Source organism: Fragaria vesca, linkage group LG1 (assembly GCF_000184155.1).
Source record: "Fragaria vesca subsp. vesca linkage group LG1, FraVesHawaii_1.0, whole genome shotgun sequence".
In the NCBI taxonomy this organism is placed as follows: domain Eukaryota; kingdom Viridiplantae; phylum Streptophyta; class Magnoliopsida; order Rosales; family Rosaceae; genus Fragaria; species Fragaria vesca.
In genome coordinates, this window is record NC_020491.1 from 3,857,268 (window position 1) to 3,874,838 (window position 17,571).

A 17,571-nucleotide genomic window follows, 5' to 3' on the forward strand; every position below is an offset into this window, starting at 1 on the left:
GTGTATGGCAAGCGGTGGAATGTGGATTCTGCGGCGTAGATTGTGGGGACTTTTAGGTCGTGGAGCCCATGAAAGTGAGAGTAGGAGTCACAAGACACAAGGTTCATTATTAAAAATGTTTGGGGTTGTCCATAAGTGGAAATATGTCACGCTTTGGGGACAAAGGGTGTGTTTCATAATTGGTGGAGGACAAGAGGAAAGAGGGAGGGAAAAATTGAATTTGAATCGGGGGTTTGCAATATGTCGGTAAGATGATTCTATTGGTTAGAGATATATTGGAATGAATATGAACACTCCTCAACTTCACATGTTTGACCGAATTTTTAATTTCTAAATGAAGATAACATCGTACACACATTTACGATTTACAATTACAAATTTTGATTTTAAATGAAACTAAGATCCTACGCACAACTTAAAGATATATTTAAATATAGAATTAAATTCAGTTTACCCCCATGAAGTTTGGGAGTAACTTCATGTTAATCCCTATACTTTCAATTTCATCAGTTTACCCCTCAAACTTTTGAATTTTCCTCAAGCGTGACCAAATGTCCTATATCCTGTCCAAATCGAACGTTAACTGCTGATAATTTTAACCTTAACTGTGAGGCCAGTATCTAGAATTTGGGCAAATCAGACCTTATATGTCCAAATCGAATCTTAACTGCTGATAATTAAAGGTCAATTCAAACGGAATATGAGAATTTGGGCACGGCAGACAGAAATTGAAGAGTTCAAGGGGTAAACTGATGAAAATAAAAGTGTAGGGACTAACATGAAGTCACCCCCAAACCATAAGGGGGTAAACTGAATTTAATTCTTAAATATAATATGAGTTCATTTGAGCGACCATTGAACTCGAATTCAAGATGAAAACTTATGTACACATCCATATGAATCCGATTTCAAAGCTAATAAATGAGTTGTCAACATGCTCTTTAAGTACTTACTAGAAGTTTGACTTGACCATCTACCACTCTAATCTCATCTAGAGCTAGGGATCCATAATAGATTTAACTCTTTGATCTTGCCCGAATTTTGTGAATTTTTGTGAATGACATCCATAGCAATATTCATATTCAACTCCTTTGTTGGCAGTGTCTCATACTTTGTTATATCTTGTTTAACTAAAAACTCCCTTCTACTTTGTTGCTCAATCTACTTTGACATTTTGTTCACGTTACTCTGCCTTCTTTTGCATATCTTAGGTGGAACTTTGCTTATTGTGATAACTTAATTAATATAGTTTAAAGTTCTTATTTAGTTTTCTCAAATATCTAAATAATTATGATCTTTGAGATTAACAAACCAACCGGACATGAACAAGTGCATTCTTCACCCACCCTAGCATCTTCTATTTTTATTTTTTTCCTGATGAAACCATATATTACTTTAAGTCACAGCAAATTTTACTCTCATACAACATGTATATGTAATGTTAGCAAACTATATTACCGTGATTATTTTACTCATTTAAAATATAATTCTAGAATCATACGTTACGATTAATATTGTTAACATGCGTTATGTGTTTACCACTTAATAAAAGAGAAAATTAAGATAATTGTATAGTATTTAGTTCACTTCTAGTTTTCCAATTTGATATATGGGCATATGTTCTTCATGAAATATTCTCAGTCTTCCTTCATAGGTTACAAATAACTAAAATGTATTATTCTACTAGGCAATAGTTGGTTTGTGTATTTAACGCTAGTTGGTCAATTAGGGAGTGTGGTAAGTGGCAGCCTTCAATAACGTTGGATTCAAGCATCGGCTGGTCAACATCGTAACACCTTATTTTCATTACAACGTACATCTTTAGATGGCACCATTAGTTGTCCTTAAATACCACTATAAACCAAGTAAACTACTCACTAATCTTATGCAACACCAAAAATAAGTTAATATTAGTATATCTTAAGGAAGTCCACATGAGTTTGTTGATACCTAAAAAATCACGTTGTCTTTTAAAACGCCATCACATATAGTCATGCAACTCGTATAAGAAATTTATTGATTTCATTCACAATCTTAGATTGCCTAGCAAATATACCCATTAATGCGGGTCCAAGCCGCATCAACGTGTTCTTGAGGCTTGCGGAAGTGGGTGTGGTGTGGTAGGTTAGGGAAACGTATGATACTCATTTGTCGGTTTAATGTCGTTGGTGATTTCGAAATTGGACCCGAAATCCAGGCCCAAAGACTTAGATCAACAAGTGAGATGGTGAGCATGCAAAGAGAATTTGGGTCAAACCACTCATTTCTTTCAAACCCAAGCCCAAACTACACTTAGACCCAACAACATATTTCTCGTTTCCTAGTCTGTTTAAATCCCCTTCCATGCAGACAAAATACACAATCTATTCAATATCTCCTTATTGCAGCAATAGAATATTCATTATGATATTTTCTTTCTTGCAACAAGCAACCTCGTTCAAATCTTTCTCCCATGCAACAAGAAACTCTGTTCAAATCTTTCCCCCTACAACAAGCAACTTTGTTCAAATCTTTTCTTCCTTGTAGCAAATAACATTTGCCTAGAGGAACCACCTTAAGTAACCTTTACTGATTTCACTTTATCAAAAAAAAAAACCTTTACTGATTTCACCCCAACACCTCAAAGTTCAGCCTATAAAATAAGGGGCTTGAGATCAGAACAACCATTAGGCATCACCAAGTAGAAACCCATAAACTTAAACATTGTCTTCAAAGCTCCTAGACATTCATGCCTTCATGCCTTCAAGCCCCAAGCCTAATTAGCCACCACCTGTAAACAACCATTCCCAACCTCATTTTTTCCCACAAGCATGATTACCCATAAACACCCAAAATCTCTTCTCCACAGTGCGCTTTTACCTTGTACGCCACGCTCACACTGCCAAGCTATTTTCTAGTTTCCATATGCTTTGAATCACGAACAAACTCTTCTCATTAATCACAATTTGAGTTAAGTTTGGCCTAGTCACTACTCCATTTGAAAAAGGATCCTCACAGAGTTCAATGTGATTTATGTGTAATGCAGTCATGAGTAACATACGTACAATAGGTGTGTGAGCATTAAATCTGACTAATAATAGACTTTGTGAGACGTGAACAACAATGTTGATATGGCCGAGTTGGTCTAAGGCGCCAGATTAAGGTTCTGGTCCGAAAGGGCGTGGGTTCAAATCCCACTGTCAACATTTCTTTTTCTCATCTTTTTTTACCTCTTTTCCCACAACACATAATCCGACTCTCCATTTCAATACCAACCCACCTCCTTTTATCAAGCGCGCGCTTTTCCATCAAATCTCACTCCAAAATTCAGAGAGCGCGGAAATGGCCCAAGCGGCGAGGCTCAGCCTCCGATTGCAGAAAGAGCTCAAGCTCCTCCTCACCGACCCTCCTCCCGGCGCCTCCTTCCCTCTCCTCTCATCCTCCTCCTCCTTATCCTCCATCCTCGCCCGTAACCCCCACAACTCATCCCCCTTTCAAATTTGCTCTTATTTTTTTTTTTTTTTTTCACAATTTCAATTAACCTGTTTTTGGTTCTGTTTCAGAGATTCAAGGCCCGGAAGGAACTGTCTACGCCGGTGGGCTGTTCAACATCAAGATTGAGATACCGGATAGGTCGGTAAAGCCTATTATGTTTTTAGTTAGGGTTCTATCTCAATTTGGGGATTTTTCTCAATTTTTGATTTTGCAGGTATCCGTTTCAGCCTCCAAGTGTGACATTTGCGACGCCGATTTACCACCCGAATATCGACACCGGTGGCAGGATTTGCCTTGACATTCTCAACCTCCCTCCAAAGGTTTGTGAATTTGTTAGATGTGATGTTGTTGTGTGCAATGTTTGGTTTGTGTGTCGATTTATAATGAGGCTTAGGTTTATTGATGTTTGTTCAATTAGGGAGCGTGGCAGCCGTCGTTGAACATTTCGACTGTGCTTACTAGCATTGGTTTGTTGTTGAGTGAGCCGAATCCTGATGATGGGCTTATGTGTGAAGCGGTGAGTGTTTGTATGTGATTATGTATGGTTTGGAGTTTTGGGACTATGCTTTTGGTGTGTCGGATAGTGTTAATGAGTATGTGTTCTTTGTTTATGGATGTGTAGAGTAGGGAGTTCAAATACAATAGACAAGCTTTTGATCAGAAAGCTCGGTCTATGACTGAGAAGTATGCCCAGGCTGGAGCTAATGGGAGTAGTGTTTGTGACGGCCAATTTGAAAGCCTAGCAAGTCTAAACTCGGTATGAGGTTATTTTTTGTTAAGAAGTTTTGTTTTCTGGAATGAACCTGTGAAATGTTTTAACATTTTTCATGTTTTTGGTCTGAGGTGCAGCTGGAGGTGGATACGACAGGGCATGAGTCGAAACATCCAGCAAATGAGTCTGTTGTAAGTCATAAGAAGTTGATTAGTCTTTGTGTCTGTCAGTTTCAGTCTTAGCATATATGTGGTTAAAAAGTTAACTTTTGTGGATGCGAGGGATTCAGAACTGTTGAGTTATTCAATTATTTGTCTGCCAGGTGCAGCTGGAGGTTAAAACATCTAGCCACGGCTTAAAACATGATGCAAATTTGTCTGTTACAAGTCACAAGAAGTTAATTGGGATGAGTAGGAAGCTGTCGCTTGAGTCTTCAGTCCCAGCTTGGGAAAGAGATGCTCATAAGGAAGTGCCTAAAGACCAGATGGAAGTTGAAGGATCAGAAAAGTTGCTGAAAGATAATCCTAATAAGTGCACTCTAAGTCAGGAGAAGCTATGTGGGAGCAGACGGAAGTTGTCACTAGGATCTTTTAGCCAATCCCAGGAGAAAAGTGACCATGGCATTGAGAATAATCCTAGTAAGTGCAATCTAAGTCAGGAGGAGCTATGTGGGAGCAGAAGGAAGTTATCACTAGGATCTTTCAGCCAATCCCAGGAGAAAAGTGACAATGACATTGGGAAGGTGGATCACTGTTCATCTGTTGAACAACAGAACGTTCCTATGCCATCTTCCGGAAAATATCTGCCACTATCAGGAAATGCTTACAAGCAAGGGCTTCATCCGAGTCAAGATAGTAAATTGGTAGATGACAACATAAACAAGGGATCAAAGAGGCTGAGGTTTGGGAACAAGCAATCATTGGGTTCATTGAGCACAAATCAAATGATTAGTGAAAAGACAGATGAAATGATTGTTACCCCTCAACTGCCGCCTTCTCAACCCCATACCAATGTGTTATCTGAGCCTTTGCCAGCAGCCCCAGCTCTTGACAGAGTCAAACGGCAACCAAATACACATACGATTGATGGAATGGGAAATGCCACTAGCGACGCTAGTCGCAAGAGGCTTTGTTTAACTGGCAAGAAGCTTTCACTTGGATTTAGAGGCTCATTGCAGGCACAGGGAAAGGATAACAAGGAGAATGTCGTGCCACATATGAGCGAGTTTAATGGCATTGGATCAAAGAATGGTGGTGAAAATGCCACCCATAAGAAACTTGGGATTGCACACTTGGAAGAGAACAACAGCAATATGCATCTCTCTTCAAATCCATCCAAGTCCCTTCCTAAGCAACACCAGGACTTCAGGGCAGCTGAGAAGCAGCATCAAGACTACACTGACACTACCGCAACAACTAAGCAAAAGAAAGCCGAAGAACCATCAATACTTGAGTCAGAGTCAGTAATTGTGTTGGACAGTGAAGACAGCGAGGAAGAAAATAGCAGTCGTGTGAAATCTAAACCAGTGCTAGCTCGAAAGCGCCTGGGAAGGTGGAGAGTAAGAACATGAAAACCAAAAGACTTCCGTCCGAATTAATCTTATATGGTGTAAAAAGTGTTAGCCTATCCTTCAATAACTTTGTGCTAATGATTCTCAGTATGCTTGATAATGTTTTATATATGGAGTTGGAGTCAATTCCCATTGACTGTGATACTGTGATAATGTTTTCCTTCTATAGTTACTGTGTTTCTTTGAGGATGAATGTTTGGTCCAGGGATTATGGGCCTGGAGAATATCAAATTGGGCCACGGAAATTAAATTGAAATTAAATTAGGTTGTCACAGGTAGAGACGAGAGAGAGAGAGGTAAGAGAGCGTTGTGGGTGAGGCGGTTGGCCTTGGCCTTTCATAGTTTTCATGTCCTTTGTGGGCGGCCGAAACTGAAAGCTCAAAGCCGAAACAGCCAACCTCAAACTCAAACTCAGATAGAACTGATGGCTTCTCATAGTCTCTCAACGCTGAGCGTATCTCCCACTTGGAGTTGGAGAAGACAACCTCCTTCAGCTTCACCTAGTACTACTACTGTTTCAGTATCTTCATCCGCATCTTTCGCTTCTCGCCGGCGCCGCAGCCACGTGGTCCGTATGGCCCCGGAGGAGGAGAAGCTCACTCGCCGCAACCCTCTCGATTTCCCAATTGTATGTTTATCTATGTTAGATTCAATTGCTTTGAAATTTCGGAATATTGGATATGTTATGGTGGTAGTGATTTTGCGTTTTGGAATTGTAGGAGTGGGAGAGGCCTAAACCAGGGCGGAGACCGGATATTTTCCCACAGTTTAGTCCTATGAAGACACCATTACCGCCGCCGATGCCGTATGACCCGCCGGAGGAAGATGAGGAGGAGGAGGAGAAGAAAGAGGAGGAAGAGGAGCAAGAGCAAGAAGAGGAGGATCCGGAAAAGATTGACCCAGATAAGAATACTTCTTCTGTCTTTGGGTTCTGGTAGTATCTGGATTTTGGTCCCCTTTTTGTTTTTGCTGAGTTGAGGTTGTTAGTTACTTGTAGTGTTTGCTGTAGTTAATAAGGAGTCTGCTTCTGTATGAGTTTGGATGACTGTTAATGATATGTTATGATAATGTCGCTTGCTTTTGGATGAAATGTCTAACTTTACTTCCGATTCATTTACATTCATCAATTTACATTCATTTATCAGAACCAACTCTAGATTCTAGATTCACAGTGCTTCTCTTTTAGTGAATTCCAATTTGAATAACAAATGCTATATCCTAGGGTACATGAAAGTAGTATCTTTATCTAGCATCCATCACGGTTATGGATACACCGTTTATGGAATCAATATCCGATCTTCCATCAGGGAGTGATGACCCAGCTTCACTTCTTGAGACGCCGTAGGCAGGTTGTTTCGGATCAGGCAAAAACATGATGTCGCTTGTAAGCATGGATATCACTTCTGACATTGTAGGTCTATCCATTGTATGTTCTTGAACACATAAGAGCCCAACATGAACAAATTTTGAAACTTGGTCCTTAGGGCATGAGTCCAGTGATGTGTCTGCCAGGTCCCGAGTATCACCTTGTTTCCACAAATGCCAGGCCTGCAGTTTAGAAGTTTATGTAGTATGTGAATAATCTTTCAGCTCTGTAGTTCAAATTGAATGCTAGTTTAGATGCATCTTTAGAACTTACTTGTTCAAGAAGGCTGAGAGCAGTAGATGAAACAAACATAGTGTTCTTTTGTCCACTCACGATCTCCAACAGTAAAACTCCAAAGCTATATACATCTGACTTCTCAGAGAATATGCCATTCATGGCATATTCTGGAGACATATAACCACTGCATAAAACATTATAGAGAATGCTCATATTAGAAAAGCAAGTCCATAAATTTTACAGTGCCAAATTAATGTGAAAACTGCTTTGAACTTACTATGTTCCAACAACTCTGTTAGTATTTGCTCTAGATTCATTCTGTGTGAAAATTCTGGCCATTCCAAAATCTGATATCTTAGGGTTCATGTTTTCATCTAGTAAAATGTTACTAGGTTTGAGATCTCTGTGTATGACTCTGACTCTAGAATACTTGTGAAGATAAAGAAGTCCTTGTGCAATCCCTTCAATAATATTGACGCGAGTTTGCCAATCTAAAAGCTTCCCTCTAGTGGAATCTGCAATCAGTTGAATCCATAGTATGCTTAGGCGTATATATTATACAAAAGATGCCAGATTGAGCAAATAACAGATGAAGGGGAAGAGTGAGTTTTTCACTTAGAGGATTTAGGGTTTACCAAAGAGGAACACATCCAAACTTGTATTTGTCATGAATTCGTAGATCAGAATCTTCTCTTCTCCTTGAATGCAACAACCTAAAAGCTGAACAAGATTACTATGTTGAAGTTCAGCGATAAGTGTAATCTCGTTCATAAATTCTTTTAGTCCTTGTCCTGACTGTCTTGCAAGTCTCTTTACTGCTACCTGTTGCCCATTTGGTAGTACCCCCTGCATTAGTTTTCAAAGTCAGGTACTGATTCCCCAGATAGTTAATTGCTGATAAAAACCTAGATTTTACCTTGTAAACTGGTCCAAAACCACCCTCTCCTAGTTTGCTGGCAAACGAAAACTCATCTGTTGCAGCCACTATTTCTGAAAAAGTGTACATCTTAAACTCCTGTCCTCTCCTTTTGCCTATTTTGAGCCTGTATATTTCCTCAATCTCGGACGGTTGAGACCTCAACTCAAGTAATCTGTGCTCTTGACTTATTTCCACCTTTGCTGTATTTGATGAATTTAATGGTTTTATAACTTGTACAGAAAACAATTCTGATGTAAGAGAAAGGAAATCCTATCTGGTTTCTGCTTACCAGTTTCTTGCTTAAGTCTTCTTTTCCTTGTGTAGCAGTAGCATAAGTAGCTTGCAAGTAGCAGTGCCAAGCCAACCAAAATGCCTATGATGCACCATATCCACCATCTTTTTTTTGAACTTCCATCTAAACCCAACCACAGTATTAGCAATAACTAGTTTAAGTAGTTGACAGCTTGATCAGTTTAGTTTTTTGAAGAAATTCTAAACAGCAAAGAGCAAACATCATAGGTATATGTGCGGGCAGGTATACCTTTCGTCGCTATTGTTAGGAGATAAGTAACTCCAAAGTAATCATTCGGAACAAACTTTGCTCCTTCCTTTAAAAACAGACATCCAGAGCCATTGGTGTATATTGGTTGATAGCCGATACAGGTGCAATCGCTCCAGCAAGTAGAATGACAATCACTCAGAGCCAAGTTAGTACTGTTATCACTGTATGTGAATTCAGTTCCATTCAGAAAGCCGTTTGTTGGAACAAACAGCTCAGACCCATTCCTGCATTCTGAGGTCTTCTCCTCTATGCAAACTGCATCAGGATACTTAGGGTTAAATGTGCAAGGGCTGATAGTTGTGGTTTCCCATGTACTACCGTTTGCAGATAGAATTGACTCCAAAATTTGCCCCCAGGGATTTAGTTCCCACCTTGATATAGTAGTATTGTTTTCTGGATCATCAAGAGTGAGATTGTTCTTCAGATAATAAGAGAAGTACTTTTCCTCACTGTTTGAAACAAAAGTGAACCAGAACAAATCATCCCTTTTCGTCAATTCAGGGGCGTCTAGAAAATTTCCATTTACCCAGATTCCACTGCTCCAGTATACCTCCTCTCGCCGCCAGACGATCAACTGGTCAGCGCCACTGGGATCGACACCGAGCTTGAAAGCACCTGGTGCAGGGGACTGATCACTCAACCATGAAGAAATAGTCCAATTCTCTCCAGTCTTGAGGTTCCTTCCTAACTTCATTCCAGGCAACAATGTGTTTGATGCATTGCTAAAACTTTCCCATAAAACATTTCCAGCTGCTCCATTAGAATCTACTTCTCTCAACACAAGATTTCCAGTACCAAGTAAAGAGAGAGTGACATTACCAGAACCTGTTTTATTTACATCTGACACATATATGAGGCCTCCATCATATACAATCTTCAGCTTCCCATCGCTATCCAACATAAACACTGCAGATGAATCGTTGATCGGGGATTCCGGGTTTCCCACCCAGATTGCATCAGGATGATTTGGTAGTTTGCTGTACCATATTCCCAAGAAACGCTTAGTGGTAGCACCAAGGTTACTAGCAAAGCCCGGACTGAAGAATCCCACCTTGTAGAACCCGTTATCCGAAACCAGATGATCAGAAGCCAGATCACTCAGCTGTTGGCCTTGCTTCATCGTAGAGATCAGTGTCTCTGCAGAACAAGAAAGCAGAGCTTGCATGCTAAAACATGAGAAAAAGAGAAGCAACAAGCTTCTCAGTTTAGCCATGGTCTCACAGGACTGCTTACAACTTGAATACCTTTTCTGTGTTTAAGACCACAATGGTTGGAAATGGTTTGAAATTACTTGCACAGTTTAGATAGTGCAGGGGGACTCTGGTTACCAAAATTAGATGACAATGTTGACTAGTGACAAGGATTTCCTTGACCGGTTCTTTGATTACCTTTGAAAATTATACAGACGGCTACTGCTGCCCTACGGCCTACGCATTTCCGAAGGTTCTGTTGGGATAGAGCTACGGAAGTCAAGCTACATCATTATATAAGGCTAACATAACACCCTGAGTCGCATTCTCACTGTATTTTATTTCTGCAAAATCCAAAATTTCAAAGAGTTACCATTTACTTATGAAGAAGAATAGGCCATCGGTCTTCTTTTCCAATATAAACACTAACGCAAGTGTTGTTTGTTTATTTCCCACACACACGAACAGCGTCAAAGTTGTTTTAGTTTGAGCTCACAGTTTGAACTTTGAAATATAAGTCGGCATGCATGCTTCTGATAATCACAGGAAGAGTTTGGCTCCTTGCCTTTGACCTACGCAAAGCACAGGGAGAACGACAAATGTGTACGTGTTTTGACTCTGTGGGGTATGAGACTATGAGACGGGGATGTAATGCCCTAACTTACAAGTAATGTCCAAAATTTCTCTTTAGGCAATCCTTTTTGTCATGCTTGTTGAACTTTCTGGCTTATTTTCACACTAAGAAATAGAGAACCTCTAGCAGATAACAGGGTATTGCATGCTCCTCGTTTTCCATCAAATAGTGAACAAACGTGTAGTATGCCATCTCCGAAAGAAGGAGAAGGTTTACATTGTTGTGTTTTTGATTTCTTATACGTACACAGAAGAGGCGGGCAGTTTCATCTAGCTGAGCTCTGACAATTAGTCTAGTACATGAAGTGTCTTTGTGTCTCGGCTCTATCTTTCTATGTGTGGCATGACATATTCTTTTGTTGTAGTTGTGTTGCAGCACTATTATCTAGCCTCCATCACAGACATGGACATTCCATGCAAACTCTCTTCTACATCAGCTGTTGCCTGCGTGAAACCTTTCACAAGCTCCAAAGCAGTTTTGAGTTCTGAATTTTTTTAAAAACTTTGAACCAACCCACAATGTTAAGCTGAACCACTTTTCAGGCTACCAAAACTCACCAAACACTTCCAATCAAAAATAAATAACAGCCTTTTCAAAAAAATAAATAAATAAATAACAGCCAAATTACTGAAAGCAGAAGCAATTCACTCAGTAACTTGCTCTTTAGCCGCTATATGAATCGTGGAAACCAAATCAACCTACAAAACCCAGTAATCAGAACCAAAAACCCAACACCAAAGCCCACCAAAGACTCCACCTTTAACCAATACCTGATGAAAAGGCTTCAAAAGAGACCAAGGGAACTTCTTCTTGTAGCTCACAACAGCAGTCTCCAACTGAGGGTCTGAGGCTTAAGTTTGGTTGATAAGAAAATGGCCAAGGGTGGTGAGGAATGGTGGTGATGGTTTAAAAACAGAGGCGGAGCTTTCTTTAAAAAAATTAATTACAAAAAAAAAAAAAAGTACATATTGGCCTTATGCGGGTTAGGCGGAGACTGTGTGTGGCTAGGTGGTCGCTAGAGACGTGGGCCTAGACGGGCAGAAGATCCATCATTTATAAAAAAAAAGTTAGATTGGGCCTAAAGTGGGCTAGGCGGAAACGGTGCATGGCTAGACGGTTCTACGGGTCGTGAGCCTTGACGGGTAAGAGGGGTAACACCATTTTTAAAAAAAAGAAAAATAAATTAGTTTCAATTCGACCCATCTCGCCGTCTTCTGAGTTTCTAATTCTTTCTCTCGTCTCTCTGTGACTGCACTATCTGCTTTATTTGTATCACTGGTAATAATTGAAAATGATAAAGAAAATAAATTCAGATGGGCTATGTGTTTGTGTGGCTTTCAGTGGCGGAAGAATAGCTGTGGCTATCACGGCTATAGCTATATCGATAATCAGCTTAATCAACAGCTGGGTACATATATTAGCCTATTAGCCATACCTAAATTAGCTCACTAAACTATTAGTATAGCAAATAGCCCACAATCACCAGCCCATCATTCGCTCTCAATTCCTCAAACCTCACATGCAGTTACAGACGCAAGACACGTTTCCTAAAAAAAAAAAAAAGACCTCACACGCGCACTCGAAATCTAAAACCTCACCGCAGAGTACTGCCGAGGCCGACACACTCAAAATTTCTTGTGTCCATACAAAATTAGTCATACCCACTATGAAATCATGGTTCCGCCACTGGTGGCTTTTCCGATTCATTCCTCGCTGAACCAACTTCACTTATTGAAATAGAGTATGCAGGTTACTTTGGATCAGGTAAAAATGTTGAAGAGTGATACTATGAGAAACATAGAATCACACTCAATTTCATCGAAAGTTTCTTAATAATTTAGTTATGAGAAACATGGAAATGAGTTGGGTTTTGTTTGAATAGACAAAACTCTCGTGGAAGGAGTTGGGGTTTTGGCTACTAGTGAACATAGTTGAATAGGTCACCTATTTTTCTAAGTGAGTTGCTCTTGCCAAACACAAAATATATAGACGGGTAGGTCGGAATGTCCGCTGAAGATTGACAGGTACGCACAAAAGGTCACCTCCCAGCCCAAAACCTCAGCCTCCAATATGTCTCTATTCATATTCCAACTTCCAAACTATCCCTCCTCCTTGCTCTCCTTCCTCTCCAAGAAACCATGGTATGCATGATCGAATCCGAAACTCAGATTCTATTTTCATTATCGTTTCTCTTATTGGGTCTCTGAGTTCTAACATGGCATCTTTCTTTGTATGCAGTCTCTTAGCCCATTGATGCTCAGGTCACTGGTGAGGCTACTAACATCACTGGTTCGTGATCCGGCAGCTTCGGTCACAACGCTCCTCTACTACAGTGAGCTTCTACCTCAGAATATCGTGCTAGAGAGATTAGTTCGGCACGAATTGCTTGACCGAGAAAACTATTTGTTCCACTTCCTGGTCAACTTCCTGAGATGTTTTTGGTAAGAACAGCAGCTATAGACGACTCGGTGATTCCAGTACAGGAGCCGGCATTTTTATTGTAATTGCATACCATTAGACATTGGTTAGTTCTGAGAGTATTTTGAGTACTGTTACTGACTTCAACATTTTAAATCAAATGCGTTCTCACTCTTGTAATGTTGGTGAGATATGCTTTTTGGACATTTCTTGTGTAATTGCAAACAAATCGGAGTAAATGGTCGGCCGTATTGGCCGGATATACCAACCTTTTTGTTGCTGGCATTGCAACTTCGGGTCCAACTGGATTTTCTAGTGAAAAACTGGAAAATGATGTTACCAATGAGCGAAACAAACTCTAACAAGGAAGCATATATACATAATTAGTAATGCAGATACAGACTTGATTCATTAACAAGAAAAACAACAGTTAAGGTTGCTACAAGCAGCCTACGAGATCTTCTTCCTCAATTGATATATCACAGCAGAAAGCAACCAACTGTTTCAGGGATGGGAAGAGTGGGTGGGTTGGTATGGTATATGAAGCTGCGAAGAGGCATGAATTGGATTGTTAAGCAATTCTTCTTGTCCTTGTCCACCTTGATCATATCAACTTCAAAATGAAATGGTATGACTGCACCGAGTGCCTTGTGAGTGCTGAGCTCATTGTAAGCAGGAGCGCCTTCCCTGGGGAGGCTGATTTCGGTGACAACAAGGCAGGCTTTGTGACCTCGAATGTGCAAAAATTGACAGGCTTTTGCGAAACCCAATTCCTCAGGCAACTGCGGCATCTTCAAAACACCGATTTTGGTGATGCTTTCTTCCTTTTCCGACAATGACATAACATACACCCACAGACGCCAAGGCTCCTGACTGTAGGCAAACATGAGTTTTTTGTCATCGTCCCCCGGCAGGTCCAGGACCAAAGCTCTGTTGTCAAACGGAAAAGGGCCACCCTCGCACATAGTAGACACCATTCTCCATTCTCCATTCTCTGTCCGGGTGAGCCACATCGAAGCAGAACACCGGACATTGCTGATCATGGGAGGCAAACATCTTCGTGCCGGGCGATTGCATAAGAGAAGTTGCCATCTCCATAGTATGGAGAGCCAACTTGGAAAAATGGAGGCTGCGGCAGACCTTCCCACTTGCCTATTTCAGGGTCAAATACCTCAAATGAGGGAGGATAACCCACCAACCGATACGAAAGAGCGTACAGTTTGCCGCCCAGCTCCACCGTCAGAGGGTCCAATTTCGCTCCTTGCAGATTAGCATCAAGCTTTCTGATCTCACTTGTCGTTGCCTGTGTTTCGAATGCTAAACATTTATATGCCAAACAGAGTCAGCACGTATAGAACCGAGGCCATAATGGCTGCTGGGTTTCACGCCGCCGGTGAAAACAATGGATCATCCACCGGCGAAGATGATAACAGCTCCGAAAGCTTGATGGTGCGGACAACATAAGCCACCCAGTCTCTCCTGTGCTCTAGAACACACATGTAGAGTGACTTGTTAGCCTCCTCTGAATCCAACTCCCACTTCAAATCCTTGGCATTCTTCTTCTTCTTCCCATCACTCGTATGCTTATGAGCCTTACGCCCGAGCTGGGGTTGCTGCCTCTCGTCTTCGCCGTACCGGGTGGCTAGGTCGGAGGAGAGGACATGTTTGCTAGTTGGGGTGTGGGAGATCAAGAATGGAAGGGTGAAATTTCAGTTGGGCATTTCGTCGAACACTTGGTGTGCATAGTTAACTCACTAGGATTTTTGGCAGATAAAGATACTAGAGCTGTGCTGTTGAGTTGGGATTGAGACGAAGCTTATGGAAATCGCAATGGCTAATGGTGATTATGTTTCTGACCTAGTGATCAATTTTGAGCAACTGGATGGAAGATGAAGAAAGGGTTTAGGGTTTATACACACAAAACCTCAAGCCCTCTGATGGGTGAACAAGCGCAGGAATGAAGAAAAAAAAAGCAGCAAAAGTAAGAAAACAAAATAACTTTCAATTATTCATTCTTCTCCCGGAGCCAGAAGAGACTTGTGATACATACAAGAGTGGTTGATACATTAATTGATATTCCCATGACATTTGTAGACTTGTATGAACTCTAAATGCATTAAAAATTTAGACATGCCTTATAAGACTTCTTAGGCAAAAATTTGGACATCTCTTTCTTGTTGAAATAAATAAATCGGTCCACATCGAAACCGACCTGCACCACACCGAAAAATTGTACAACTGAATAAGCAGTTTGGTTGCGGTTTGAAATATTATAAAACCGAAAAAATGGTTCGGTTGCGGTTTCAGCCTCAAACCGATCTGAACCGAACCGCATCCACCCTTATATAATATATAAAAAAAAGGCATGACGGAAATGTTCACACAAAATAAATATCAAAAACACAAAGATACACTACCTTAATTTAATTGTTAGGTAATCGGTAATTCATTCACATATCCTTATGGGATTAACCCTGGCAACGGCGTCATTTGATAAGACGTATTTGCACACGCATCAATTAACCCTGTCAACAAATCAATCGTAGTATAAAGCAAACAGGGATCGTTCTAAACCGGGGATCCAACTACAGGGTAGATCCACTAACCTAATATAAATGTCGAAATAAGCATATAGGGTTTAAAGGTTTGATGATTTCGGAATAGACATTGGAAATAAATCCTAAATTACCTCTATACATATTTACATGTGATCAACCAACAATCATGCAAACACAACCAAACAACCATGCAAGAACAAAGAAGACGATCTCTAATCTCAATTAAGTCCACACCGTGAGCAAATACACAACCTAAATTTGATATGCACATAAGTTCCTACGTGGTTCCTATGACATAGACATACTTTGAATTAGACTACGGGTTTCCTTCAACATCGTGACACAAACAAGCTCGGCTACATGCTCTACTTATAGGTCACACACATAAACTAATCATGCAATTACGTATCACATAAAGAATCGATGTGTTTAAGCACAAGTCCAAATCAAACATAGGTTGAAAATCGGTGAAATAACAATGACAATGCAACTTATCAACTACTTGTATCAAAGTCGAACCTTGGATGATTAACACATGTAACATCAACTACTTGAACCTTAGTTGCTCATTTAGCCAACAAAGAAAATGGAAGCCTTTACAAACTTATCAAAGACGCTGTGTAATTAGGGAAGTTAAGCACCCATATAATGTAGCCTATGATTTAAGCGAAACAATGGGCTTAAGAGTCTCAATTCCCCTAAAAGCTATTGAACTTTGTGATGATGAATGACTCGCTGTCTTAAGAATAAGCATAATGCAGCGAGTCTTTGAAAGGCTTGGTGTTTTTCCTCAAGTGGGTGCTTGAATACATCTCATGCATACCTATATGAGTTCATAGTCCTACATAAAAAGTGATTGATACTCAAAGCGGTTTTTGCGGTTTTTGATTCCGAGTTGATGCAGATGCAAGGAAAAGAAAGGTGGTCCCGAGGTTTTGCAAAGAATACACACTATATAAGCAATATATATATGGTTGAAAGGACATAGTATGATAGAATTAATGAAGGTAAATGATCAAGACTGTGAAACAGATATACAAAAAATGGCTTGAAGGTCTAAGAGTGTGATGAACACAGAATAGACTGTGGCTTAGCACAGCATGTGAGATATGAGTTCTAAAGGAAGCTTCTCTCTCTCAAGTCTTAACAAAAGAGTGGCAACCATTTCCCAATAAGACCATCAAGCAAGTGGTCCTTTACACTTCAGGGAAAAATGATTTACACAGTGCGATTGGTCCTAAGTTTTTACACAGTATTCCTCAGAATCAGACCTTTCAACTTGGAACAGAAACTAGATGATGATGCGGAAAGGATTATGTCAAATACTTGTCCACTCCGAAACGATGTAACTGCTGCTTAGTCGCTGAAAAAAAATATTGAATAACACATCAGTGATCAGCCTAGCCTAACCAACAAATCATGGAAAAATAATGAACTAGTAAAGAATGCAAGGGGTCACGCACCTGTAGTACGTACGGACATGTAAGAAATCCATGTACACTCCACATGTGTACATGAAGTCAAAGAGATTGGAAACTATGTGGGGGAAGAGGTCAAACACTACCTCTCCAATCTGAACCTTGTCGAAGGTATCTAGAGGAGTAGGAACATCTTTTGCTCTTGCATTGATTGAAGTGAGCTATGAAGTTTCGCACCAAAAAAAGTTCATCAATCGGATCATCATTTGAATAGGGTCTGAAGTTCAAGGCTCTTTTTGCCCATTCATTCTTGGCGCACGTCTTTTTTAGATCAATCTCCTTTTGGGGGTGATCCTGTAGCCAACTTTTATATGCATCTGTCCAGTACTGATCGTCAGTATTATAAGTGACCCAAGAAAGCGTTTGAAGTTGTATCAATTACCTGCCCAGGAAGGCAGTTATCTGCTCCCTGCTCTGCAAGACTGATGGAAGTAGAGGTTCTGGAAGTTGAGG

The 17,571-nt window shown here is 40.4% G+C and overlaps 3 protein-coding genes and 3 non-coding genes across 6 annotated transcripts; 4 read left to right on the plus strand and 2 right to left on the minus strand.

Moving 5' to 3' along the window:
- The first annotated feature begins 3,104 nt into the window (after nt 1-3,104).
- On the plus strand, nt 3,105-3,185 carry TRNAL-AAG. Its single transcript has one exon. It is a non-coding gene; the product is annotated as a tRNA-Leu (tRNA).
- Nucleotides 3,186-3,321: 136 nt separating this feature from the next.
- Nucleotides 3,322-5,872, plus strand: LOC101299224. The gene is made up of 7 exons (XM_004287362.1): nt 3,322-3,448; nt 3,543-3,612; nt 3,689-3,794; nt 3,893-3,991; nt 4,097-4,231; nt 4,324-4,377; nt 4,509-5,872. The coding sequence occupies exons 1-7, from the start codon at nt 3,322-3,324 to the stop codon at nt 5,754-5,756; spliced, it is 1,839 nt and encodes a 612-aa protein (XP_004287410.1). The 3' UTR covers nt 5,757-5,872.
- Nucleotides 5,873-6,047: 175 nt separating this feature from the next.
- Nucleotides 6,048-6,903, plus strand: LOC101307241. The gene is made up of 2 exons (XM_004287389.1): nt 6,048-6,384; nt 6,476-6,903. The coding sequence occupies exons 1-2, from the start codon at nt 6,181-6,183 to the stop codon at nt 6,692-6,694; spliced, it is 423 nt and encodes a 140-aa protein (XP_004287437.1). The 5' UTR covers nt 6,048-6,180; the 3' UTR covers nt 6,695-6,903.
- Nucleotides 6,904-6,998: 95 nt separating this feature from the next.
- LOC101300381 (G-type lectin S-receptor-like serine/threonine-protein kinase At1g11330-like) lies at nt 6,999-10,107 on the minus strand. Its single transcript, XM_004287366.1, has 7 exons — nt 8,820-10,107; nt 8,568-8,693; nt 8,276-8,478; nt 7,995-8,205; nt 7,637-7,874; nt 7,396-7,543; nt 6,999-7,304 (listed from the first exon to the last, which is right to left on the minus strand). Exons 1-7 carry the CDS (start codon nt 10,051-10,053, stop codon nt 6,999-7,001), a joined length of 2,466 nt encoding a protein of 821 aa, XP_004287414.1. The 5' UTR covers nt 10,054-10,107.
- A 2,649-nt stretch (nt 10,108-12,756) lies between these two features.
- Nucleotides 12,757-13,348, plus strand: LOC101309079. Its single transcript, XR_183677.1, has 2 exons — nt 12,757-12,805; nt 12,903-13,348. It is a non-coding gene; the product is annotated as an uncharacterized LOC101309079 (transcript).
- A 3,270-nt stretch (nt 13,349-16,618) lies between these two features.
- LOC101310056 lies at nt 16,619-17,571 on the minus strand. Its single transcript, XR_183680.1, has 2 exons — nt 17,104-17,571; nt 16,619-17,003 (listed from the first exon to the last, which is right to left on the minus strand). It is a non-coding gene; the product is annotated as an uncharacterized LOC101310056 (transcript).

Bases quoted from the DNA above. Each gene is read 5' to 3' on its own strand.
- LOC101299224 (XM_004287362.1), top strand. From the start codon at position 3,322: ATGGCCCAAGCGGCGAGGCTCAGCCTCCGATTGCAGAAAGAGCTCAAG. The intron at 3,992-4,096 runs GTGAGTGTTTGT...ATGGATGTGTAG, and splicing joins ATGGGCTTATGTGTGAAGCG to AGTAGGGAGTTCAAATACAA. The intron at 4,232-4,323 runs GTATGAGGTTAT...TCTGAGGTGCAG, and splicing joins GCCTAGCAAGTCTAAACTCG to CTGGAGGTGGATACGACAGG.
- LOC101307241 (XM_004287389.1), top strand. From the start codon at position 6,181: ATGGCTTCTCATAGTCTCTCAACGCTGAGCGTATCTCCCACTTGGAGT. The intron at 6,385-6,475 runs GTATGTTTATCT...TTGGAATTGTAG, and splicing joins ACCCTCTCGATTTCCCAATT to GAGTGGGAGAGGCCTAAACC.
- LOC101300381 (XM_004287366.1), bottom strand. From the start codon at position 10,053: ATGGCTAAACTGAGAAGCTTGTTGCTTCTCTTTTTCTCATGTTTTAGC. The intron at 7,875-7,994 runs GTAAACCCTAAA...AACTGATTGCAG, and splicing joins TTTGGATGTGTTCCTCTTTG to ATTCCACTAGAGGGAAGCTT. The intron at 7,544-7,636 runs GTAAGTTCAAAG...TGTTTTATGCAG, and splicing joins AACAGAGTTGTTGGAACATA to TGGTTATATGTCTCCAGAAT.